The following is a 27,904-nucleotide window of genomic DNA, read 5'->3' as shown; positions in this document are numbered from 1 at the left end:
TTCGGCGGCAGTGAAATTTGTTATATTGAAATCGCATACAAACACACTTCGTTATATTGAGGTTCTGAATACATTTGTCCATTTTTGTCCATGTTCTATGCACAAAAAGTTATGAAAAGCTAAATACTTCGTTATATTGAGAATTTCGTTATATTGAAGTTTGTTATATCGAGGTTTAACTGTATTTTTAAATCGAGCAGTTTTTCTTGTTTCTTTGCAATAAAAGAAAAGTCAACGAGGTGAATTTTTCAAAGCAAGAACTTACATAACATATTACGGTGAGTGAAGTTTTCCCTCTTGAGGGCTCACAGTTTGAATGCAGAAATAATTGTTTGCTTTGATATCTGTGCGGAGTGTATACACGTCAAAGCTGACTTTGTGATATTTAGTGCATATTTAAGTCTGTAGCAAAAGAAAGCTTGCCAGCTTATGTGCATTGACACTGAGTTAGCCAGCATTTACCCACAGCAAGGGTGGCTTTTAATCTAGTTTAGCACTGTAAATTGGGCAAGTTGGAAGGTGTTCAGTGTCTCTTTTGTGTTTTCCTGATCTTTTATTACGAGCAATTTTAAGTTACTTATAACCCCCTTTCTTCTCGTTCATGAAGAATGGGATTATAGGTGTGCCAAAAGAAGTATATCAGACAGTATCGAGCTTGGGCACCTTTATGCACTATGAGAATTGAATTTTCTATCTCATGATATGCTGTGCAGTTGCCGCACGCTGAGTTCGTGTAATGGTTGGAGTGTTGAGTAGCAAGCCAGTCAAGTGTCAAACAGAGCGCCGCAGCAGTGGTGAAAGTGAACGCACACGAAAGCAGGCTACCATGTTGTGTGTAATGTTTCATTTGCAGGTCATGGCAGTGAACCCGAAATTATAGGTGTATTCTATTTGCCTCGCTCTTCACGAATGGTTCATTGTGGTTCAGTGCCAGTTCCATGCTGTTGCAAAATGAGCCCAGCACCTTCTGCATGAGCTTGCGCTATGTCAAACAAACAATGATGTGTAGACGACGCTGTGTTTCACTGTTGAAACCAATCGTACAGTGCGGCACTTCCTGAACCAGTTCGCAAAGTGCGGGCAATTCGAATTAACCTTATCTTTCCTTCTCTGTGCACAGATGCGCTGCTTCCACGGGTGATTGACTTCATCCGCGAGTTCCCAGTGTTCCTCCAGACGGTAGTGCAGTGTGCCCGCAAAACTGAGCTGGCCCTGTGGCCTCACTTGTTTGCATCCGTGGGGAATCCCAAGGACCTATTCCAGGAGTGCCTGCTGCAAGGACAGCTGGACACAGCCGCCTCCTATTTACTGGTATAGCTCGCACTTCTTGCAGACTGGGCCAAACACCCTGACATCTGATTTTATCGTGTTCTCCACAAGGTTAGATTAAAGGTCTTGCATCTATCTCCGTGTAATGCGATGGTCCAAGAGGGATGAAACATTTTACCTGATCACCTTGTACTATCATGCATCTTACTTCTCGGCTAAAGTTTTGCCAGTAGCTGTGTGCGAACATCCAAAACTTTCAAATGATGAATTGAATATTGTCATATTCTATTTGGTTTTCTGAATCAAATAGTAGCAATTCGTAAATACAAATATTTTTTAATTGTTTGTAAATGCTTTAAATCGCCAAATGTGTGTGATCAAATGTAATATTTCAGCAAAAGCATGGTAAATTTCATCTTTGTGTGGTCACAGCAGGCATAAAAAGCACAAGAAGTTATTTATAAGCCAGGGTGTCTTTTTTAGACATTACATATTTTTTTTTAAAAAGAGCTATGACCTTAAGACAACCGTCGTCTTCGCATATGAGCTCTACAGCAAGGTGGAAATACTTTGCCGCTGCTTAAGTTACTCTGAAAAGACTAACAAAAATTGGTAATTAACTGCCTCGCAGTGTTGCAAGTCAGTTTCTTTTCTCCCATTATCACGCCTTTTCTTCATTGTTGTTTTACACGTGGGGTCACTCTCCTAGTCGCCTCAATGTCTGCTGGCATCTGTTGCAAGAATCACAGAGTGATTTGTCAGTTTGTAATGAACTAAAGAAAAAAATGTGTAGTGCTTTGTGAGGATTTGGACTTTGGGCATTTCCGTTCAGAAGATTTTATTTCTGAGCCACTCCACTGAAGCCACAGCAGAGAATAAGTACTTTGCCTGCAGAGTTGATTGTGCTGCCTGTGTTTTGATTGGTTCATGTGCTATGATTGACAACTTGCTCTGCAGATTATCCGTAAATCAGACAGAAGCGAACATATTTAAATGAGTCCAGCGGTAAGAAGTGAAAGGCAGGCTTGGAAAGAGGATGAAGAAAAGGCCATGCTCTCTCCATTTTTCCACCGTTGGGGAATCCACTCCCACAAACAAATATGGCATGGACTAAAGTCAACAGTGAAGAACTTTTTCTTCTCATAATGAGATTGCTCACCCACATCCACAAATGTTTACTCCAATCGACATTGCTCAAAAAAGTGCCAGCTGTCGCATTGCTGCTTTGCATTGTGGGTGAAACTGTAGTTTTTTGTTGCTGTGAAGAGACAATCACAAGTAATGTTTATGTCCTGCCCAGGAGCAAAAGTTTGTGGACTGCAGAAAAGAAAAGTGATTTATTTACAGCTGTTACATGCAAATGACATTCAATATGTTTATTGTAGCAGTCATACACACCCAGGTATATGATCATTTCATGTGAAGTTCTAATTACCTGTTTAGAAAATGTGAATTAGCATTCACTGCATATTGAATAGTGAAGTTACATGAGGGTGTTCAAGGCCTCCATTGTGGTAATGCTGTGGTAATCTCCAACGTATCATATATGCTACGCTGAGTTTGATGCCCCCAAATTTTAATTATATGCTGGAAACTTGTCGAATAATCTATAGTGGCATTTTTAATATTCTGGAGGGAGTTTTTGTTCTGCATAGATTAGAAAGCCAACTACCAGTTAATTACTTACTATACGAATTAAGCTTCAGCTGAAATAAAGTTTCGTTGTTTTCGGTTTGTTTATACAAACGCGTTCTAAATGGCCAGAAATAAAGGCAAACTTGTACAAATGTTACACATTGCCTAACAGGTCAGAGAGATATCTGTAAGCTTGAGGCACAACATATCATGGTGCAGGTCCTGCAGAACTTGGAAGTGCCGCTCGTTAGCCGTCAGCATGCTACTTTGTTGCTGGGAGCTGCTCTCGATGGTGCCCATTGGACCCTGGCACGCGACTTGGTGCGCTTCTTGCGCGCCATCAACCCTGAAGCAGACTGCTCACCTCCGCGACCCTCGGCTGGTCCTTCAACGTGAGTTGCATATTGGCTAAAAATAGCATGGTAGAAATTTAAGGATGCACGCGTTATTCTAGCAACAAAGTACTTTGTATCGATACAGTAGAATCCTGATAACTAGAAATGCTAATTCGAATCGCTCAGTTGGTCACAGGAGAGTCCTGTGTACTGTCAGCGTCTGATTTTTTGGGCTCCTTAGAAGCCGTGAAAAGGTCTGAAAAATCGGGCAGTCCGAAAAAATGAATGCATGGCTTTTACTGCCCCTGAAGGCTCAAACTGCCACAGGCATGTCCAAAAGAGCTCTGAAGGCTTGCCAGTACACGTATTAGGCATAACGGTGCTCGTACTGTGATGGGAGATGGCGGTGCATGCGTGTATAATTTAAGGAATACATACTATGTCCTGTGACTATTGCCCCTTGTTACTTTTGGTATTATTCACCACAATACTTCTCATATGCTTTACCGCGTAATGTTGCCTTATTGAGGCGAAGCTGACTTTCTGAAACCGGCAATATGCAAAGTGTCGTGCTTTCTGAGCTTCAAAGCCATTGGCGAGGATTACAATGGCAGAGTCGGTGCCATTGCTAACAGCGGGGAATTGTTTTAATGAAAAACACGGCACCAAGCTGCAAGGGGCTTGGTAGCGAATGTCGAAGTAGCTGGGCATAGCGTCGTGAGAGGTGGCTACAGCTGCCAGCAGATCTGCGGGCAAGAGCGCCAGTTTGAGGCGGCGAGATAGTCAAAATGGCAGTGGTGGTGGCTTTGAATAATGCCATTTTGGACCTGCGGACATGGCAAACAGTTCGGAAGATCTGACAGCAAAGGTTTTTGGTGTACAAAATTTCAGACATTTTTATACATCCACTCTAAGGTGTATGTGGTGATGCCGTGAAGGCGTTTGAATTAAGGCACATGTCCGAAAAATTGGCCGTCTGGGAGATCGGTCATTGACTGTATTTGAATAGAGATTTCCCATGAATTCCAACCCTTAAAGCTGTGCAACAGTTATTTCAAACTAAATTTCTTGCTCCCATGCTCCGCTTTTCAGACAGACCTGTGCCAAAGGCAAAGGTTGAGTGCATCGCTTGCTACCATAATGTCATGTGCCGTAAGAATGATGAGCAAAAATGCGCAGAAGCCAGGACCAAACTGGAACAAGCAAAGCAGTGCATGCCACATTTTGTGTTTTGTGTCACACAATTGATCTGGCATTATATTTCAAGGGGCTCTCCTTTTCCGGTCCCCCTTGAGTTTGAATTAACAAGATTCTACTATACTTATCTAATTATGAACATGTGTCATCATGGCAGCAGGATTGACTTGTGGCTAACACTGACTCGCTCTTCTGTACTGATTGTGGTGTTAGTCAAAATTGTTGCATGGCGGTGATTGCACGTTTATCGTTATTTTTACAGCGAAGCTTTTAAGGGCTAGTTTCCCCAGCATCGTGTCCGTGTATAGACACAAAACTCCCCATACATGGGCTGGTCCTGAAGATAGTGCAATGCCGGGCCGACCCGCAGCGAATGTGAAGCAGGCGTTAAGCACTCCCGCACGTGGACCGATCCTGAAGATAGTGCAATGCCGGGCCGACCCGCGGCAGAGGTGCAGTTCGCCATTAAAGGGCCCACATACACAGCTTCGCTGGTCATCCTTTTTCACAGAGTGGAAAGGCACTGAGTTTCTTTAGTTCTTGTTCTTTTTGTTAGTTACTATTTTATGTGACATTACAGTTATTATCTCCATGCATATTTTGCGAGTGTCAAAAAAGTTGTGTTATTCTGTTCATCTCATGCAATCTTTGCTTCATCGTTTGTTTCGGTTAATACATCAATCCTTACCATTTTTTTTTTTTGTGCCGTAACTACAGTAGAACACCTCGCTGATACAATCCTTTTCTTTGCGATTTCCTGGAGCAGACATTCATGATTGAGAACACAGGAAATGACCCAATGCAGTTATACTTCTTTTTTACCTGTTACTACTAATATGTTCCCGGGAAACACATTCTTTCGGCACCAATGTTCAGTACATCATGAAACTTTGATCGTATGATACATTTCCTGCTGATGGATCCCATGTTAACAAAAAGAGGCACGAGGCAAGTGCAATCGAGAGCAGTAGGTGCCTGTCACAGCAGCTTCCGGACAGTAGTTGCCTGCCCAAATGAAGTTTCATGTTTCGCTTTAGGGGCATCATATTCTTGCATTGCCCACCAGCATGATTTCGTTGCTCTCCCATCCTTGTACTTCACACCAAAATGCCCCGCCTGAAGAAGCTGTCAACTCAGGCCAAATTCAAGGAGCGCATGCATAAACTTGCTGAAGCCACAAAAACGACAATGCGAGTCTTGCGCCGCCCAGGCCCCATCAGCTGAGTGCATGTTGGAGTCTCGTGCTGCAATAATTCACGTAATGTTTCGCAGTATGTGTATGACAACTACAATTGATCCCACAAATTTTTTTTTTATTGAGATAGCAATTATATGGATGCTCCAGGTGCATTTCTTCCGTCTGCGTCAGCATGAGGTTCCATATAACATCCAAGGGTGATAAAATTGTCGCCACACACCCTATGCTGTATGTGCAAGTGAAAGCGTGTTAGGGTGAGCCAGTGATCACTCAATCTCGCACACGCAAGGGAGGGAAGCCGCGAGGGAGTGCACCATCTTCCGTCGCATGAGGCTTCAGGGTTAGGTAAAGATGGGGTGCACGTCTACTCCGGCTGGCCCGGGTAGCCATGCACACCCGCCCTGGTTGCTGTATCTTGAAAGCCATCTGCGTCAGGGACACAGTCTGCTGCGTGCTGTGTTTCTGCAGCTTAGCTCACGTTGATGCAAGACACAACACGAAAGTCAATTTGCTTGCTGCTGCTGCTGCTGCTGCGCTTCCTCACTCCAACGTTTTGACAGCGAGTTTCTGCGGTCTTTGAGTGAGATCTGTTCATGTTTGCTTGTGTGTGCATGACACCATGCTTGTTAATTTAGTCGGTATGCCTATGTTCACAAGTTTATACAGCTGATAAAATTACTATCCTTGCTTCATATAGCTGTCCACTAATTTGCTGTCACAATCAATGCTTTGCGTTTCAGGTAAAATTGCGACCTTCTTTTTTTTTTTTTTACTACAGATTGTACATTTTCAGGTTGGTACGTTTTTGCTCGTGTTCTTTTTTTTCCAAATCATATTAATGAGATTCTACTGTACTAACAAGTGAAGTATCAAGTACTAGGTTGTCCAAAATAGTTCTTAGCGTTCTAGCACAGACAACAGCTTTGGCTTGACATGGACCTTATGTTCTTCTCACTTTTCCTGTTGAGTAGGCTATGTTGAAGTTAACGTGGTGTAAACACAAACAGCTTCTCCTAACAATGCGCAACTTTGCACATTAGCAGGTGCAATGTATGTGTATTACACCTTTTGACTGCATTGTACGCAGGTCCTATCAAAAGTGTTGGGTGCACTAAAATTTTGCGCCTAATTCTTTGAACATTAACATATTCTTCACAGCACTATGCTGAGCTTAAGAAAACTTAACTGTTAAGCTTGAAATCGCATAATGACGCCAGTGGTCATTGAGGTCATCTGCAAGAGAACATAGAAAAATGTTCGTGTGTCTCTTTCAGAGATGAGGACACGGTGAATCAAGTGTTCATGGAAGTCATTCTGACACGGCATGCCCGCAAGCTGCTGGGAGCAGGACAGTTGCGCAAGCTTGGTTCATTTGCAGCACACCTTGACTTCCCACTCCAGAGCTTCCTTGAGAAGGAACGGTGAGTTTGCACTACAGTACAGTCAACTCTATCTGGAGCATGCTGACATGTCAAAGCACACCTTAGAATTTCGACATAGGTGAAAAGAACCCATGTGAAGTTGATCGTATCTTTATGATGCGGAATATGCTTGGAGAACTTTGCAGTAGCAGCCTTGTGTTGGCCATGGCCCTTAGTATAACAATGTGCACAGTTTTGTCTGCTGCAGTGTGAATTTGGCCAAGCTAGACACCCATGCCTCAGTATGGAACTGCTAATCTGTCGATAGACAATTCCAGACAGAAGTTTGCAGAGCCAATTGCTTCCCCGTTAACTTCTGGAAGAGACACTAAAGGTTAACATTGTATAGCTAGAGTGACAGATTACAATCGTGGTAATATATCACAATTTTTTTCAACACCAGAAGGTGACATCGCTGAGCAAATCAAAACTGAAAATTGCATACCATATTTATTCGTTTATAACGTGGTCACGATTATAAGGCGAGGGTGCCATTTGGAGGCATCGCGGCGCGCGATGCCGTGAAGCCACACCTGAAGGCAAAATTCCCGTATATGGTGGGGGGAGGGTGACTTCGAGGCTAGAGATTCTTGGAAAAAACCTCGCCTTATAGTCGAATAAATATGGTATCTCTTGAAAACCATATATTCTTAGTATTGGAGGATGTCACCCCGCTCAGTAAAAAGAGCTGCTTTGGTTCTGATATTGTGGGAATAAGTGGCCTCTTGATAAAACAGGTGCAGCAGGAGAACCATTATTGTAATATCTTGGTAGCAATACTTGCTGCCTCCCTGCAATGGCACGGCATTTTCAGACTGCGGGCCGCGAAGGTGGAAGACTTCGTCACAGCACTCAAGGCAGTCCACGCAGATTTTGAGTGGCCGATGCCAGTCAGTCCCGTCACGGTAGCAGCTGGGGCCACCCAAGTTGGTGGGGCAGGAGATGACGAAGCCGCGCCGCCTACTTCCATGGGACAACAGCTTCGCAATGGAGGCACGGAAGGGGGTGTGACGCGTGGCTCGCCAGCTGATTCAGAGAGCACCTCAGAAGAAAGCTGGTGGCTAGAGGAGGAGGAGGCGGGACTGCACGCGGCCAGCGCTGCCGAGCTCCGAGGTTCGCCGCAAGTGGAGGCCCAGGCCAGGCACCTGCTACACATACTGGGACAGGTGAGCAAGATTTCTAATGCGTTAGCAATAGGGGTGTGCAAATATTCGGAAATTTAGAATATTATCGGATGTTGTATCTCAGATATTCACATTCAATTTGAAAACTGGGTATTTAGAAATTTTTAAATATTCGATGGGATACAAATATTCGAAACAAAATCGAATACATTGCTGGCTGTGCAGGAGCAAACATGGTTCTTAGCGTCTATTTTTATCTAATCTAGCAAAGTCAATCTGATTTTGTGGAGAATTTTGCGATAATTTCATGCTGATGGCGAAATTTCACGTGTAAAACGCACTCAGGCACTGGACATCTGAGCTCAGTGGCAAGGGGCACGGTAGCAAGGGGCACAAGTTTGTGACCAACAAGGTTGCACTCTTTCGCAAGTGCCACCCTGAATCCAGAGCTTATTGCTTGACAGCAAATGCGATGAGCGGCGGTTGGTAGAGGGTCAAATGGCTCCGAGTTTACGGGACGTTGATGTGGTATAAGAAGGCACAGGTTGGGTGAGAACAGACAACTAGCAGAAATTACTCAATTTTCCAAAGCTAACATGAGCCCAGTACACAATCTTTTAGTATAACATCTTACTAGTTTAATTCTTTTACCAATCACAATGTAATTGCAATCTTACAACATGTTAAAATAAACCAACTTGGTAATAAATGCATATGCATATCATTATTCAATATACGTTTCAATATTCCTAGCTAAGTATTCATGTTCAATTCGTGGTCGAAAATTTTGATATTCGCACACCCCTAGTTAGCATTCTTTGGATTCTCCATGCATTTTTCAGGGGCTATCTGTCTTTGTATCTATGTTTCTATGTTTGTGTCAAACTGTTTTCCCACCTACCTGGGTCACTGGGTTGTCAGTGGTGGAATGGGTAGCACATTGGGCTGCTGTGCGGAAATAACAGGGTTCAGAACCAACCATCGGACCAACTTCGGCCACTGAGTATGTGGCAATGTGACATAGGTGCTGTTCTTCGACAAACCTCTTTCATGCCGACATTAGTCACTGTAGACACGGTACTCGGTAGGTACCGCTGTTTGAAGAAACTCTTTTACGCTGAATTGTAGTACTAGGTATGTGCCCCTCGATCTGTGCTGGTCTCCAATGAACCTCTTCGATGTCAACTTGGGTCACTGAGTATGTGCCAGTAGGCGTGTGCCACTGTTTAACCCTTTCAGGGTCATCGATGTAAATATACTGCGCCGCAAACAAGTCGAAAATGGTCGTTGTCGTATATTTACGGCGCCGTCCGTACATTTAAAAAGAGCACAAATTTCCTAATGTTTTCTTTTCTGGCATGTGCTGCCGCTATGTGGGTATACAGGGAATTTTTTTCTCGTGCCTCCCTCTCTCTGTTTTCGTTGCATGGTTTGTTTTAGAGCTAGTTTGCTCCAGCGTGTCTTTATACCACGGCTCGTGTACTTGCGCGGGCGCTGGCGGCGGTTTCGGCTTTGTTTTGCGGGTGGTTTCGGCTTCTCGCGTTCGCAAGACTGATGGCTATCTTGTTACTAATCGATCAAAGGGCGGCCACCTGTTCCTCGCTTGTTTAGTGCTCACAGGGATGAGCATAGGAAGGATGACCCCATGCATGCGTTTCCTTTTCTTTTATTTTTTTGGGGCGAGACTCGTGATATCTAATTACCTCGGGTGGGCAATAAGATAAAAATTAGCAGAAGCTTATCGCACATTTTGCTTTTTTGACGGGCACACAACCACACAGTTTGCTTGGGTGCGCTCACCTATGCAGTTCGATTAGGCTATGGACGTAAATATTAGTGTAAGAGCAGGAAGATTTGAGACTTGTGAAATATGCTCGTATGTGCATATACTAAGCCTTGAACTATAATAATGCATCAAATTTTTAATTCTTTTAAGTATATTTCCTTTTTTATTGTCATTCATGAATAAAGAGTACATATATGTATACCAATGCAAAATATTTTTCTCACTTTAAAGTCACCCTAGAAAAATTACGGTACATTTTTTTGAAATAGGTCCCTCGGAAGAATTGGAATCTGCAGTTAAAATAAATCGACCCTGGGCGGTCACATATGGCGAAAAAAATCAACCCTGAAAGGTTTAATGAAAGTCTTTGATGCCAACTTAGGTAACTAGATCACTGGGTGTGGGCCACTGGGAATGTGCCTACAATGAATCTACAACGACAGAAAAGATCCCTTAAATTTATCCAATGCTGAGCAGACACAAATGCACGTCACAAGTGTTCCTCAAGGGCAGCAACCTTATGCTTTAGCGGGTATGTGCCGTTTTCAATGTACCACCCGCCACCTTGGGTCGCTGAGTATATGCCAGTGAGCGTGCTGCAAGCAATCGGACAATTCTCAGCATCTGCAGGCAACGGCACGCCACATTTCTGGTCTTGGAGGCTATGCATGGACTTCTTGGCAGTGCCACTACATAGCACAGTGTGTCCCGAAAGAAGTACGAGAGAGGAGCCAGATTGCCGCCTGATGCGTTTCTCATTGTTCATACACACTGGCAGGCCATGGGTTTGGGTGGCCAGGCACAGGCTTTGCGGCAGTGGCTCTAGATGGTGCTGAGTGTTCGTCGGGATGCGTGAAAGAGGAGTCCCACGGGAATACATGCCTCATGTATAACTTGTTTTGATGGTGGCAGTACATTGTGTTGCTATATTGATCCATTCAACAGTCGTCGTGAGATAGGTTCTGCTGCAACTTTTTTTTTTTATATGTATAACTGTGGTTGTAGTTTTCGTATATTTTGTACTACACGGCATATTAAACGTGTGGGCCATTGTTAAAGCTGGGCTGCACTGTGCAATGAAGCGATTTAGTATATTTCTTTACCACTCCAATTGCCACTCTTGCAGCCTCAAGAAGGCTACGATGCTGAAATTTCCTATTAGTAAGAATTCTTTCTTTCGTTCTTTCTTTCATAATTTTTAGTAAATTTCCATGGCAATACTGTAGCATGCTTCATGCTGTTTTCATAACCACAGTCAAACAAATATTTGTTTGTTTGTTTCTACACAACATTGCAGACATGGTTCAGAGCAGATTTATGTGCCAGCCTTAGGCTTCTGCAGGTGTTACTACTCCACGGCTCATAGATCACAAATAGCTAAGGGATCTTTCAAGCCCTTGGCTGTGGTTGCTGTACATAACATAAGCTTATACTACAATTGTAATACTGTACACTGTGGGGATGTGCGACTCACGCATCCCCTGATACGTTGTTTTCCCACATAGCTCCCGTCTCCTGTAATCCGGCTTCGCCGCGTGGCCTGATGCCCGCGGCAGTCAGTCTGGTTGAAGTGCAGTATGAGAGATGGCGCGCGTGTCGCGCTGCTAAGGCCACCTAACGGCGGGGTTACTTGGGCGCGGAAAGGAGAAGGCGCTTCCTCTTCGGTTCGGGGTCGGCAAGTGGCGCTGACGTTCCACGCGTGCGCCGATCCATGCTTCTGCGAGACCATCTCGTGAGGCCTCGTTCGAACGTTGCACCATTCGCATGACCGTACCGCCGAACGACCAGGCGTTGGTGTCCAGCATGGGGCGAACATATTCGCTCGTTATCCGGTCGCGGTGGGTCGGACTTCCTAGATTTGTCACGCGCCCATCAACATGTTTTGTGGATAGCAACTAGACTTGCAGTCATTGGTCTATGAAAGGTGCAATAAATGCCCTTGTGATTTTTTGCACTACTGTGTTGTCGTTCCTTTGTCCCAAGAGCACGGGTGAGAACCCCACAACACGTAGGTATCTTACAAAGTAGAGACCTTAAAAATTTGGCCCCTGTTGTGTATAGGGGGCGCTGTCAATTATATCAAGTGTATATAAGCGATTGCCATCAGAATAAAGGCAGTTCCGCGGTTCCCTCTTCAATGCATCGTCTTGTCTTATCAGTTGGCGCTTCGCGTCACAACAATCTGGCGCAGTCGGCGAAGCTAGCGAGCTAGCGACGAACTGTTTTCCCTTACCTGGCTCCGTGCTGTTCCAAGGGGCGTCACCTACGAAATGGCAGCGTACGGACTACCGCCATTACCGCCTTTCCTGGAGACTCCTGGAGATGCGACAATTCCATGGGAGCAGTGGCGCGATGATTTCACAAATTTTCTTCAAGCGACGGGGATGGACGCGCAACTGCCACTACGGAAAAAGGCCATTCTGCTGCAATGTCTTGGGGTCGAGGGACGCCGTGTTTTTCGCACATTGGGCCCAGAGCCGGCACGAACGTCAGACACGACAAAAGCCGGGCCGGAGACAAGCAAACCAGCAGGAAAAGACAGGGCGGAGGCAAGTGAAGGGGATAGTTACACGGAGTCGTTGAGCCTATTGGAGCGGCAGTTCTCAAGCACCGTCAACGTACTGGTCGAGCGACGTCGATTCACGTTACGTCGGCAACTGCCGAACAAGCCGATACGAGAGTACGTCAGTGCTCTCCGACAGTTAGCAAAGATGTGCGACTTCGGGCAATTTTTGGAAGCGGCTCTACGAGACAGGGTTGTTGACGGAGTACGGAGCACTGAGCTGCGACAGAAATTGCTCGTGAAGGGGTCACAACTTACGCTCGCAGAGGCAGTGGAAATGCTACAGACGTACGAGCAGGCAGCGGAGGGGGCTGCGATCTATGACCAAGGGTCCTCACAAACGGACATCGTGCAGCATGTATCTCTAGGCAAAAGTCCAGACAGCGACGCGGCAATGACGCCGGTGCGCAAGTGTTACCGGTGCGGCTCTACAAGGCACCTAGCTAATTCACAGGAATGCAAAGCACGGGGGAAACGTTGTTCCCAGTGCCACAGAACGGGACATTTTCGAGCGGTCTGTGGCAGGTCGGCAGAGCGGGACGTGCGGACGGTCCGAAACGACGGCGCTAGCGAGGAGGACGTGCTCACTGTACTGGCGGTCAGACAAGTGGAACGAAGGACTTTGGTCGTTGACGTCGTTATTGAGAACGAGCCACTTCAATTGCTGGTAGATACTGGGTCGTCGGTGTATATTTTGCCAGACCACGTTTATCGAGCCAAGTTCGCCAACAGCTTTCCTTTGACTGCGGCTTCAGCGACGCTGCGGGATTTTTCACAGAAGAAAATTCCGGTCTTGGGATGGTTCACAGCCAGAGTTGTACGCGGGAACAACTCGGCTTCCCTTCGATTTTACGTTGTTCCCCAAGGCATGGCATTACTAGGACTGGATGGGGTCCACCAGCTGCAATTGCACATCATCGGTTCTACACTGGAGTGCTTGCAAATCACGGTCAGCCCCCAGTCGCTTCCTCCTGAATTATGTGAGTTTTCCTTTCTTTTCGCTGATAAGTTGGGATTAGCGAAAAACTTCGTACATTCTGTGAAGCGGCATACAGATGTAAAACCAGTAGCAGCGAAGGTTCGACGTTTGCCCCTGACGCTGCGAGAGAAGGTAGCGGCTGAACTGGCAAGATTATTGGATGCAGGCATTATAGAAAAGGTCAGTGCTGCGGAATGGGTGTCTCCTATAGTGGTTGTGCAGAAGAAGGATGGAACTATTCGTCTATGCGTCGATTTACACGAGCCGAACAAAGATGGATTCATTGATGGATTGATGGATTCCCTTTGCCGCACACTGAGGAACTGTTGCATGCGCTGAGCGGAGCAGCATGGTTCTCGAAACTGGATCTTGCTGCAGCCTACCATCAAGTGGAATTAGCCGAAGATAGTCGCGAATTAACGACGTTTATTACGCACGAAGGCTTATTTAGGTTCCGCAGAGTGTGTTTTGGCCTCGCATCGGCACCAGCCGCGTTTCAGCGAATGATGCAAGAAATCTTGAAAGGCTGCAAGGGCGTGTTGTTTTATATCGACGGCATCATAGTCTTTGGAAAGACTAAGAACGAGCACAACCGTAACCTTCGTGAGGTATTGCATCGGATCGCTGAAGCGGGGCTGCAGCTAAATCAGAAATGCTTGTTCACTGTCAAGGAACTCTCCTTTTTGGGTCATCGTGTGAGTGCAAGTGGTCTTGCCCCATTCAAGTCAAAGGTGGATGCTGTGATTAAAGCACAAACGCCTGCCGATGTAGTCTCGCTGCGGTCTTTCCTTGGGCTCGTAGGCTATTACTCACATTTTCTTCCCAATTATGCAGAGGTGGTGGAGCCGCTGCGACGACTTCTTCGTAAAGGACAGAAATTCGTGTGGGATCAGAGCACCGAGGAGAGCTTTTGCAGGATCAAGGAGATGCTGTCATCATGCGGGGTGGTGGCTATGTTCAATGAGTCTTTGCCTGTACAAGTGACCACTGACGCCTCGGCATATGGACTGGGAGCTGTGCTCCAGCAGGTAGTCGACGGAGAAGTACGTACAGTGGCATTCGCTTCGAGGACACTTACTCCTACAGAACGCAAGTACTCTACCGGGGAACGAGAGGCGCTGGCATGTTTATGGGCTTGCGAACATTGGCACGTTTATCTGTGGGGCCGCAGGTTTGTCTTACGAACTGATCATCAGGCTTTGGTGACACTGCTGTCCACAAATGGGGTTGGAAGACGCCCACTGCGTATTGAACGCTGGTGTGCTAGACTTTTGAGATACAACTTCACTGTGCAGTACACAAAGGGGAACACCAATGTTGTTGCGGATGCACTTTCTAGGTTACCTTTGACCTCTGCAGAGGACGAACCGGTGGAGGAAGTAGTTGCTGTGGTTTCCAGCATGATCACTAAGAGTGAATTGCAAGCAGAAACAGCTGATGATTCATTATTAAATGAGGGTGGCGCAGCATGTTACGTCCAGATGGCCGGAAAAGGGCTGTTTAGCTGGAAATTTAAGGTCTTTTTTTCGTATAAAAGAAGAGCTGTCGGTGATAGACAGGCTACTGTTTCGCGCGGAACGGGTCGTTCCCCCATCGACACTCACTTCCAGGCTGGTCATGATGGCACATGAATCACATCCAGGCATTGTAAGGACCAAACAACGGTTAAGGGAACAGTACTGGTGGCCCGGAATGGACAGGGATGCGGAATCGCTGGTTAGCAATTGTGCTATCTGCAAAGCATCAGATTAATCGGCAAAAACTGTAATGGCCCCATTGGAGCCAGTAAAGTGGCCCGAGAAGCCGTGGGAAAAGCTGGGAATCGACATCGTTGGGCCGATGGAGCGAGCCCCTCCGGAGTGCAGGTTTGCAATCACTATTGTTGATTACCACAGCAAGTGGCCCGAGGTGGCATTTGTGTCCACAATCACTGCACAGGCAGTAGTGAAAGTGCTTTTGGAACTTTTTGCGAGAGAAGGGTACCCGAAAAGCATTGTGACTGACAATGGGCGTCAGTTTATGTCGACATGTTTTGAGCAGTTTTTACGAGATCGGGGAATCCAGCATTGTGTTGCAACATTGTACTACCCGCAATGCAATGGTCAGATTGAGAGGTTCAACCGCGTTCTCAAGGATTATATTCAGGTTGCGGCATTGGAACGAAGACCACTGAAGGAGGCAATCTGGGACTACCTGGGTGTTTACAGGGCCACCCCACATGCAATTACAGGAGCGTCACCGGCTTACCTACTGCATGGAAGAAGACCCAGAACAAGATTGGATGTTGTTGGCCTCCCAGAAAGGGAATTTTTCGAGGAGCCGCGTGCCGCCATGGAAAAGTTGAAACAGCGCGTTAAGGAGCAGCAACAACGAACAAAAAAGTACACCGATGAAAAACGAGGTGCCAGAGCGTCTACCATTGAGCCAGGAGATTTCGTAAAAATAAAGCAAGGCGGACCAAAGACGAAACACAAGTTTTCTTTGCCGATCCAGGTGAAGAGACGAGTGGGCACGAATTCGTTTTTGCTGGCAAACGGTACAAAATGGAACGCATCAAAACTAACAGTAATTGGTAAAGTTGGGACAGGACAGGCACTAGCTGACGCAGTTACAGCGCAACGCAGTGCGGCCTCGGGGTTTTCCTGCGACCTGGATCTTCACATAGGGAAGATGGCGGAGCAAAATACCCCTACTACCATCGAGAATCAATCTGAAATGGTGCCATCAGAAGACATCGAGGGAAGCGCCAGCCATTGTGACGGTGCACAGCCCACAGTAACGGAGTCTATTCTAGAGGTTCCCGATCAGCAAGCCAATTCTCGATCGCAATTGGCCACAACCACAGCACCATCTCGCACCAGGCCGGAACGAACAAGAAGAGTGCCAGCACGATATCAAGACTACGAGCTTACCTGACAGTAAGAACGTCGTTCGTTTCATGTGATATGAAGTGAGTGCGCGAAAGTGGATTGATTTTATTTCCTTTCTTTTTTTGTTAATGAGGGGGAATGTGTTGTGTATAGGGGGCGCTGTCAATTATATCAAGTGTATATAAGCGATTGCCATCAGAATAAAGGCAGTTCCGCGGTTCCCCCGTCAATGCATCGTCTTGTCTTATCAGTTGGCGCTTCGCGTCACAACAGCCCCCATATTCAGTTCATTGATTTTTCAATTCATTCATTCATTTGGCCCCCACATTCACGATATAATTGTGTACAGTGATGAGCAAATGAAACAGTAATGTGAAACATGCTTAATTCGAAATCACTGCAGCAGCCATGAGTGTTCTGAAAATTTTTACTATTATACTTGAAAACCACAAGGTATAAAAGGCTACTGCAATTTAGTTTGTTATTTCCAGGAAAGGCACTAAAATTGTAAAGTTGTTTATATAAATGTGTTCCACATTGCAGTAATGCTGGATCACACCTCAGCAGGGAGCAACAGTAAAGGTGATGTTGACTTACCCTACAAAATGAACCTTGCTTAGTGTTGTGGCAGGTTACTTTTTCATGGATTGCAATGTTTCTGTCAGCAGTTAATTATGTAAGGCATATGCACAATTCGCCTTGGGTGACTTATACATGCTCAAATATGGTAAACTTGCAGTGATGTTCTGTTGCTCCCAACCTGGCCAGCCTCTTTTTGCCAATGTGTTTTGCTTGTTGTGCAGTCTCGGTGCTGTGACTGGGCTCTACCCCTGGCTCTGATGCTTGGTGACACCCTGGTAGCACCCCTGGTGGCAACTCCGGATGCACTGGACAAGCTGGTGCAGTGGGCATTGGCCGAATGGTACACAGCGATGGCTCCAGCCATTTTATAACTGCATATTTTTTTTTTATTGGCACTTTCATTGCCCTTTTTTTTTTGCTTTTCCACTGCTGCTGCTGTTGCTGCTGCTGCTGTCTTGCACACTGCGTTTGGAGTTGGATCAGAGCGTGCATGTACGTACACACTCTGATCATGTATACAGTTGAACGTCGCAATAATGAAATCGGTGGGGAATGTGAAAAAATTCGCTTTCGCAAGAATTTCGTTGTTGCGAAAAGAGACAGCACAGATAGGTAATGCATCGCAGAACAAAACTTGGGTGAGATCGGAGATGGTTGTTCGGCGCGTTCGTTCGGTTACCGGCGCGCACGATTGGCCTACTCCGCGCCAACGTCGCCAGCCACGGGGCGCCGCCCCGTTTTTGGTGACGTCGAAGCTCCTGTCAATCATCCGCCCACCAAGCATTTCGTCCAAACGCGACGGGAGTTGAGAAGTTTGGAGCGATCATACGGCTTCGCATGGCGCGTCTGGTGGATTGGATTGGATCCAACAGGCGGCCTTTTCGGCTGCGGAATGTCACGTTTGAACCCGATTCATAGTTTAATTCTAGAAAATGGCGCTTCCGTTGGAAACTTAGGTTGTTGCGCTGGCGTTTCTAGAGGAAGGAGGAGAGCGGGTGGCGGTGCGAAACGCGTTTGAAGAAATGGCAGAAAGTGAATTCCGGCGTCGTTTTTGTTTCTCGAAACAAATAATTCGTTGGTTGTACAGAGAAATCGACAACATCATCGGTGCCAGCGAGCCACTGGGATGTTGTCGCTGCCTCTTGAAAAGTGCGCCACTCTTCCCGTCGTTTCTTTTTTTTTTTTTTCCTTCTCGCTGTGCGCGACACCACCTAGGGACGACGCAAAGAACCTAATAGTTATCAATTGCAGTAGTCACACATACTACTATTTGAAAACGTGTTTGGCCTTGAGAAGAAAAAATACATTTTTTCAGATAAAGATTTCATTCAATTGGAAGACGAGAAACATTTGGTTTTGTAGTATACTGTTTGCAAGCAGACGACAAACGACGGAGGTAAACTTCCCGGGAGGTCACCGCTTCCTGATTGGCTGCTCTCTCCGCCCCGCTGTCACAAATTTTGCATACTGCAACTTTGTGATGTTGCAGCAACTGAACAGAACGCGTATCGAACAAAATGTCTCCGATCGCGCCCTTTTACTGTCCAAATTCCGTTAGCCTACTTTGCAAGCTTTGCTCGAGGATATAGAACCGCATTGCCGACAGTACAAAGTGTGCCGCATGCGTCGACCAGCAATGGCAGTACTGCCGTAGCACAGTATTTTTGGTCGACTGCTTTCGGAAATGCGATCACTTTGCGAGATTTTGCGTAACTTAGCACAGGACGCAGAGCAACAGCGCATGCAGCAGCATTTCTCCAGTGCACGCTGTTGCCCGTAAGCGCCGGTGCCGATCGCAAAAGTGATCGTATCTCGTGTACGCGAAGACACACGATCGAGATAACGGCCTTTTTGTGCAAATCTATATCCGGCGCCGAATCCACACATGATGCCTGTCGGGTGGCACCAAAACCAGCATTCTTGAAGCAAGGGATGCGTATACCGGGACGATCGCTCAATCATGGCCCGATGCGCGACACTCCATATGCCACGACCGCCATCTCAAGCGCCATCAACAATTCCACGTAGGTGGGACGAGGATTTCTTTGTTTTTGCTGCACCTTTCTCACCGAGGCGCACATTACGCAATGCACTGCTGCGATCGGAGATTGTTCGAAACGCGTGTCCAGTTTGCGTTCAGTTTTGTCTCATGCGATTGGCCTAGGCCTCACCAAGTCATCAGCTGTGGGGAACACAAACTGAATGCACGTTTCGAACAACGATCTACGATCTTGCCTGGTAGGCGTACAAACACCGTCTTCACATATTAGTAGCAACGTGCGTGCCGCTCATGGTGCCGCTTCAAATGGGCTATCAACAAACAAGATGGCGGCCATGATGTGTTTCCAGCACACTGATCGCTTCCGGCGCTTGGTTGTTTTTGTGAACGAAAATGGCGCACCTACACAAGTGTAGTGTGGTGGTATTTTACGCAATTTCAGTGCAGAACAATCGCATTTGAGCACATTTTGGAGCCTGCTAGCTTTGCGCAATAAGCGAAGTTACGTTCCAGCAAATTTTGTTGATGTGGGATTGGAGTACAGCGACATTTTGTTGCAGAGAGGTACGAAATGCATTGAATCCTATGGGTGTTCGCCGGGGATACGAAAATGTTTCACTGTCATGAGAATTTCGTTGTTGCAGTATTTCGTTATCGCTGGTTTCGACTGTACATGCATATACAGGGCAGAAGTGTGGCAGTGAGGAAAGGCGATGTGAGAAACTCATTTGGACCTTTCTATCAACGGTTGTCACAATGCACTCTGGAGTTCCCTGGGCATTGCCACAATCCCCTTCCAATGGCTGAAATTATCCGTGACCCCTGTAAAAGCATTGCGGAAACTGCAGCGCTTACATTTGTACTAACGTGCAACAGTCCAGAGGTGAGGTAGATAGACTGGTAGACAGGAAGCAGAGTATGGGTAGAACTGACGCAGTCACGGAACGAGTGAATAACAGCTTTGTCATTCTCCGCTCACAGATCCCATACATGGGGTGGAGGGCAGGAGAGGGAAAAGGCGACGTAAGAATACAAGGAAACATTACTACTATAAACGTGGCAGTGGTTATAAACAAACTGTATAAACTTAAGTTTAAGGTACCATGCGGTGTGTTTCTGCTATTTCTAAAAAATAAAAACCGTGCAAATTTGTCATGCAGACAACTGATGCAGGCTGTGCAGACGCATAACTGCATTGAAGCCCCATAGCATTTAAGCGACAATATGAAAGCGGAAGCACATCAAATCAAAACTTCTGTGCCAGCCACAGTAGCTTTGCGGCTGTTGCATTGTTCGAGGTTGCGGATTCGATCCTGACCGCAGCAGCCACATTTCGACGGGGCTGAAATACAAAAATGTTCACGTACATATCTAGATGCACATTAAACAATGTCCAGGGGGTCAGAATTAATCTGGAGTCTGCCACTATGGCATGCCTCATAATCAGATTGTGGTTTGGCCTTTTTACAGCCCCATAATTCAAATAAAGTTTAACGCTTCTGCCACAATGTGATGTGCTATGCAAAGCACTGACAATGCTAACTTTCTTGGAAGTTATGAACAATGGTGTGTTACAATGCTTCAAGCAAACACGTCTCGTTGTGTGTTTTGTGCACTACGCAGACAAACAGCAGTGGTGCATGCAAGGTAACGTTTAACGTCAACTCACCACTCTGGTATTGTACTAAACGTTGAAGAAATGTAACATTTGCCATAATTATCATTAAGGCAGACAGCAAAGAAAGCTCTGCTTACGTCCATTCCCGCAGCATGTGGGGTCCTCATTTTTCTCACCCCTCTTGTGTAGCATACAAGCCCGGTTCATTAAGTATTATTTAATTTCATAGAACATGGAAGCCAAGCACCGCTCAATCGAAATAGTTCAACCTGGCAAGACAGCTCTAGGTGCATTTCAAGCTCTTATTAGGGAAATAGTGTATAGCGCTAGTTGTTATTGATTCATAATTATTACAGCATATAGTCTTCTCCTGTCAGGTCTCCATTTCATCTTCATATTTTGCGCTGTAATAGTTATGGACCTCAAGCTTGTCTCATCTTTGCTTGAAAACAAGAACCCTTTGCAGATGTATGCTAATTCAAGCAACTTATCAAAGACTGTGCAGCTGTATAAAGCAGTTCACACACCCTACAGAAGACATAAATGTCTGATTTGCTAATGCTCAAAATCTACCTAAAGATTTGCAAATGCTTCACTATATTCTGTGCACTTATTTAGTTGTGATTCTATGGTATGATCTGGTTCTCTGAAGCAGATTGCTTGCGTATTGCTGTGAGCGTTTTCTGCAACTGGTAGAGCGCAGAACAGCGATGGGCATCTTACTGTGCACAATAATGTGCCAGTTATCAATGTCCTTTGTACTGTGGACACAACTGGAACGTCTTAGAACGAAATTTACAGTGGCGTGGCCTGGGCAAGGTGTTGACATCCTTTGGCATCATGGTGAGCTGCTTTTGATGCTTAAAAACTGCAATGCCAAAAAGTGTTTTGCTTCTAAATTTCCTTTTCTTTTCCACAGTTTAACTCCTCGCTGTCAGTACAAGTGGTCCATTTTCTCTTTGATAGCTGCACCATCTTCCAATCTAGTTTGACTTTGTGGTTTCTCGATACTTACTGCTGAGATAGTTTGGTTGACATTCTTTAACAGCATCTTTGCTCTGGAGGATTGAGTTAGTCAGAGTACATACAGGCACTTGTGAGTTTGTTTACCATATTGTCTGGTCCCGTGCGATATTTTTGCTCCATGTTATTTGTACCCACTTTCACATTCGTATTGTGTGCCTTTTTTTCACCTTGGTGCCTTCATTGTTCTCATTGCAGCCCTGGTTATGTGGGACTGCTCCGTCAAGTTCAAGGTCGTGGCTCGGACACACCTTCCTCCAACGGGGTGGTTCAACGCAGCAGCCCTATGGAGGCTCGCAGGATGGCTGCTGCCACCACTGTTGTAACTGAGGGACCAGAAGAAGGCTGCCGTGTGTCATAATGCACCTGACAACAGCTAGGTGCAATGCCAAGGCTACAGCTCCTGTTCAAGGGGCATGCCATGGCGAGATGGCCAAGTACCGTTTCAGGCGTGGTGCAGGTGATGTGCGACGAATCTTCCGCAGCCCGTGCGAAGATGTCAAGCAACTCCATTCTGCAGCGACAGCTGACAAAGTTTAAACTCTCCGCTCTGCGTTCATGAAGACGTGGTAAGCGGAGGCGTTTCTAACCAAACAAGAGCCTAGGCAGGCTTAAGTGCTCCATTCAAGAGAGAAGAGTCACAACTCTTGTACTTATTGCGACCTACTGCCTGCAGATGTGCAAGGAGAAATGAGCTGCTTTGGGCTGTTTGGCAGTTCTTGAGCACAGAAATGCGAGTACTACTACTAATACTACTACTCCCCAGGCACGCAGAGAGCAAGGGTGCCACATAGCATCTTACATGATGCAGTGCTCAGGAAGTGCAGTGGTCAGCTAAAAATTGCACTGCATAGGACTTACACTCGTACTGGCACCTTACATTTGAACAAATGTTTCTATGCAGAGTGGCTGAATTTTGATAATGCCATCGTCCATCAAAGTCCAGCTCACACATTGTGGTGAAACCAGCCGCTGTGTGAACATGATGAACTCGCAAGCATATCTTCAAGAAAATTTAAAATGCAGGCTATTCTTGCTTTTCACCCATGCAGTGCTGGCATGTGGTTGCCACTGTTGACCAGCTTGTCGTCTTCCTAGACAAGTCGCTTTTGACAAGTCCAGTGTATGGAGCTGTCAGTTTTTATTGGCCTGCATCACTGCACGAGCAGGTCCAGTGAACCCAGAGCATATGAACAGCCACTATATTGGCTTTCTGGTACAGGTTACGTCTTTTTGCACGCAACAAACCTGCACTATGACCTCATTCAGCTATGCCTCACTAAAACTGCAGAGCACTGTGCAGCAGTGAAAAGACTTGTTACAAGGTTGCACCTGTGGGCTCCCAGGTCTGATCTCTTTTTTTGTGCAATGAACTGTACACTACTATTAGTGCTGTGGCCGTCCTTCTGAAGACTGAAGCCCAAACGTCAAGCATGGTGAATTTACTCCAACATTCAATTGTTGCTCTGTACGCCTTAGTTGACATTCCTTTGGTCACTGTAAATGGACTCTGATGAAGTCAGCAGGGTTTTTAGAGGTGCGTTGCTTGGCCTTTAGTTATGAAAGCAACTCCACACAACTCTCAGATTGCTCACTTAATTGTATTGTGCCGCAATGCGTGCACTTAATATCAAGGAGGCCTTGCAGGATTACCATGCCCTTCCATTTTGTAAGCAACCATGGAAATCCTTTAACTTGGGTGTTGTGTAAAGAAGTGTGCGCCAAATAGAGAGATGAGAAGTCCCGATATCAGCCCATGTATGCATGGGCTAGCTGTGTAATGCATTGGTGGTGACTGTTTCAAACTGATATAATATGCATAAACAAATTTGTTTTTATTGCACTGTCCAAGCCTGGATCATTACATAGATCTTAACCTGACATGTGCTCCAACACAGGAGACATGATAAGGAACCACCGCACTGCGAAAGATGTCTTGTGAGGCCATGTTTAACGGTGATGCATGAAAAACACATTTGTGTGGCTCTGCCCCCTATCACGAAAAAAGAAAAAGAAATGCCAGAAATGCAATCACGAGAATTATGTCGTTGCCAGCACTTATGCGCCAGCTAGTTGAGTGAAATGAGTAGAACATAGTAAATCATCATAGAAAGGGTTTTGCATGCTTTGATGAGAAATATTGTCAAACAGTCTAGCCACCAGAATTACTGTTTGTCCGTATCTCCTCTGTCGCAATATGCATCAGGTTAGCAGCTCTGCAGGTTTTGATAAGAGAGGCAGAGAAATATACATAAAACACAGTATTGCACATACACCATTATTTAAACAAAAAAGGTAAGCATTGAACATAGAGACAGTTTTGGCGGAAAGAAAGAGCAGTGTTTTATTTGCAAGAACGGGCATACAAGCATTGCAAGCAAAGCCAGCAGTGCACATTAAAAAAAAAAAAAAATGTTTTTCACACTTCTTTTTTTCAAGGCACATTTTTGGCACACACACTCAACAAAACAAGCAGTTTAGAGTTTTTAAGGTTAACAATAAGTTTCCCTTCTGTTTATGACCTGTATTTATGATGGATCTCCTCTGTGAACAGGTAGCTGCATTTGGAAAGCTATTTCAAGGAATGAAACAAAGTTATCACTGCTATGTAACCTATGTTGCAAACACAATATGAAAAGTATCAAAAAGAAACCAATGTCTAGTGAATATACTTGAAGTTACATTCGCACCATAAGTTATTTGTAAGGCCACCACTTTCTCCATACAAAAAGAAAATCTTTGATATATATAATAACTCTGCAGTGTTAGCCGGTTCTCTTACAGACATAATTGACCACTTGTGTTGAGCCCATTAATGAAAAAAACTTTGGTATAATGTTTGATGTTCTTACAGTAACACTTTAGTGATGTGAACATTAGGGGTGGGTAAACAAAGTAAATAGCTGTTCAATCAACGAACTTCATTAAGGCATCTCTCCTGGGCAACAGAAAGATGATGACACACTGTTTTATACAAGTTTACTACTGCAGTCATCCAACCACAATGGCAATTATGGGTCTAGTACATGGATTCTTCCGACTTGGTTGTAGCTTCCGTGAGTACAGGATTGCCTGCCTTTAGAGGAAAACACCTCTATTGAAGCACTAATAGGAGGATGAAAACTTTTTTTTTTTGTAATATCGATTAGGCCTCATATTGGCCAGTTATTTCTCATAAGGTAAAAGATGTATGTAAAGATGTATGTAAAAGATGATGTATTTCTTCTGGTACCTCTTTAATAACGAAACCGGTCATAATGTGCTTGGTGCCTGCACTAATATTCGCACCAGGCCATACATGTGCCTATATATGTTAATGATGCTTAAGACCCAGTTTGTCCTTACCCCTTGATTCCTTTGGATAATTAGGAGAACAAACCTTTTACACCATTAAGCACACGTGCATGCTGAATAGGTGCACATTAATAGGTTAAAAGTACTTGTGTCTAAATCAGTGCGCAATAATGCCCACAGTATGTGACCTAACTCTAACTGCATTGTTCTGAAAACAGTAGAATATTAGTTCCGAAAGGGGAAGTGAGCTTTACTAAGGAGATTCATAAATAGTGTATCCGAGTGGCTTTGTGTACCAAAAACTCCAACTGCTTTGTTTGCCTTTTGCATATTTTTTTTTACACCCGGTGGTTTCTGTCCCATATTTCTAAAACTACTTGTTGACGTGCAATGAATTCGTGGCCACAAATTATCTGCAAAAAGTTAAAGTAGGAAGCCACAAGAATATTCCAAAAATGAAAAGCCAGAGTTTAAACGAGTTCATGTGCTGCCCATCGTTCCCATGTTTGTTGAAACGGAGGCACTTTGTGGCTTGTATATATAACATTTAGCATTTGTAATCTTATCAAAGAAATCCTACTGATGATAGTAGTTATCTAAGAATATACTTGTCGCTTTTTTCTCATTCACATCACTGTGCCATGTCACAGCCATGAAATGTTTAGCATTCAGATTGAACTTGGTTCATTGAGATTAAGAGGCTTAGATGGGCTAGTTGGTCGCTGGCTTGATGGAACATGGTTATAATGGTGCGTTTTGAGGACAGAACACAGAAAAAATGCACAGAGGACAGATGCTGGCGTCTGACCTCTGTGCATTCTTTCTGTGTCCCGTCCTCATTATGCACTGTCATAACCATGTTCTATCAAGCTGTTCATTGCGGAGCTTTCATCTTATCGGATAGCTGACATTTGCTTTTTACATGTGAGTAGCAAAATCTAAGCAATATTTTTACATCAAGTAATTTGTTTTTCATATACTCTCAACTTGAATGGCAGCACATAAAAGGTGCGGCACTCAGAAGGTGAATCAAGCTAAACATATAACAAACTTGAGGTAATCAAGTGGCGTCCAGCTTATTTACGACCAACCGCAAGGTAGCTTGAAGTCAGCTGTGTTAAGGACTGCATAATTCTCATGATAGTAATGTTCATCAAACTGTCATGTTGGCATGACGGATCTTTTTGTGGAGATTTTGTGTGCAAAACTGTGGTGTCGACCAACTCACCGTCATGGAGACAAGGCACTCGCATAACCACGCAAAAAGAAAAAAGGTTGTAGGTGGGCCAGACATCTAGTTCAAATACATTCAAGACAATCTAGCATCAAGCAAGTGTTCTAGAGTCCCTCAAGTTGTGTTTACATTGCTATTGTATGGTTACACTGACATTATAAAGCCTAAAGAATAATTCCTGTTCATTCATCGCATCAGAGAGCGACAAGATGCAACATAAATCGACCTATGTATATATATATATATTTCAAAAGTGTACTTTCTGGAAATGTGTGGTTTTCTCTTCATTGCCTAGGCACAAAAGCAGATGTTTGAGGTAGTGATAACTCTGAACTCAATCGTGAAGGCACTATCTCGGAGAAAGAACAGGCTTAAAGATGAAAATGATCTACAGGAACTGGCTAAAACATAAATACTAAGCAAATGAGATGGCTTCCTTTATGGCAATGCTAAAAGCTGATGCTTTGTGTAGTGCAGTCAGCACTGTCTCAATTTCTCGGACATATTAAAACAAATACTTCTACATTGCATCATTCTTGTGTGAAAATTTCGTGTGTTTGTTTATTTGTGTCTTCATTAAATGTTTGCTTCACACAAAAATGGTGCGACACCAAATAGCTGAATCTGCAATGAACATTAAAAGCAGCTACAGCCATCATGCTGCACAGCCAACAAAAGCAAAGTGGTAGCTTAATGTGTGGTGGAGCGCTCTTTTAAAATGATTGACGCTGCTTTACTTCCCAGAGCCACAGTTAGGATCAATTTCAACTGCCTGGTGTTCTCTAGCATTCAACATTCGCCTAGGCAAACAAGTAGGAAGCCCTCCCAAAATAAACACGAATAAAAGCAGCTCAGGCTGTGTAAAACTGGTTCAGAACAAGTGGAATGTCAAAGCTAAACATAACTGGGCACTCTTGCAGCAAAACAATAACAAAGTGATTGTGGATGCATATATAATGCAACTAACGGCAGTCTGCTCCGGAGCCCCATAAGTTGCACTTTGCTCCTAAGTGAATTACTGGTTAAAGAAAGTGAAGCAAAGGTCTGGTTAAAGAAAGTGGTAACAGAGCATGCAACTTCGATGGCAGTGGGAGGTGAAAGGCCACTCCATGATGACAATGCGAAAATGCTATATAAGGTTTATACAGACGTTTACACTGTAGTTGTGGTGCAGTACACATTCTGCTTTGCTGTTGCAGCAAACTACACTGTCAATATAGAAAGGTAAACAGGTAGCACCAGTAAATGCTGACTATTTGGCCTGTACCCTCTGGTGCTGAACACTTGTTGACCCTGAAGTTTGTGTGCATTCCTTTACAAAATGTTTATGCTTTGATGTCGCAGAATAAATTAATGTATGCACATATAAGAGCTGTAGAGCACTCACAGTAGTCGCAATAGTGCAGCTAAGATGATTGGCCATTGTGAAAATTATCGCTCACAACATTTGGCTTGGGGAGTTTGGGATCTCTCTGCCACTGCAATTTCAGACAAAAACTGGCCACTGGCCGCACGATAGAAAGTAGCGATGACATGACATTAAAGGGCCCCTAAACTACTTCGAGCTCAAAGGCGAGTAAGCGGCTTCTTGCTCAGCTTTGCTACTGTCTCTATGGGCCGTTCTTTCCTTTGCACTTCTCTAAGAGACATGTGGACACTACTTTGGGACCTACCCGCCGTGGTTGCTCAGTGGCTATGGTGTTGGACTGCTGAGCACGAGGTCGCGGGATCGAATCCCGGCCACGGCGGCCGCATTTCGATGGGGGCGAAATGCGAA

The 27,904-nt window shown here is 45.0% G+C and overlaps 2 protein-coding genes across 3 annotated transcripts in view; one reads left to right on the top strand and one right to left on the bottom strand.

The window, feature by feature from the left end:
• Positions 1-23,438, top strand: part of Rich (Guanine nucleotide exchange factor subunit Rich) — a 64,493-nt gene extending 41,055 nt beyond the window's left edge. Inside the window, exons 21-26 of the mRNA XM_065449445.2 lie at positions 1,121-1,311; positions 3,124-3,296; positions 6,909-7,055; positions 7,870-8,221; positions 17,181-17,299; positions 21,798-23,438. Coding sequence (XP_065305517.2) covers positions 1,121-1,311; positions 3,124-3,296; positions 6,909-7,055; positions 7,870-8,221; positions 17,181-17,299; positions 21,798-21,960 — 1,145 coding nt within the window. The 3' untranslated portion in view covers positions 21,961-23,438. The remainder of the gene's footprint in view (positions 1-1,120; positions 1,312-3,123; positions 3,297-6,908; positions 7,056-7,869; positions 8,222-17,180; positions 17,300-21,797) is intronic.
• Positions 23,439-23,917: 479 nt separating this feature from the next.
• Positions 23,918-27,904, bottom strand: part of LOC135916180 (putative phosphatidate phosphatase) — a 47,610-nt gene continuing 43,623 nt past the window's right edge. For both annotated transcript variants that reach the window (XM_065449446.2, XM_065449447.2), the window contains one exon: positions 23,918-27,796. The gene's annotated coding sequence lies outside the window, so the exon portion shown is untranslated. The remainder of the gene's footprint in view (positions 27,797-27,904) is intronic.

The sequence above is a fragment of the Dermacentor albipictus genome, chromosome 9 (assembly GCF_038994185.2).
Source record: "Dermacentor albipictus isolate Rhodes 1998 colony chromosome 9, USDA_Dalb.pri_finalv2, whole genome shotgun sequence".
NCBI lineage: Eukaryota > Metazoa > Arthropoda > Arachnida > Ixodida > Ixodidae > Dermacentor > Dermacentor albipictus.
Note: the sequence above shows the minus strand (reverse complement) of the source record. Positions and strands in the feature narration are given on the sequence as shown.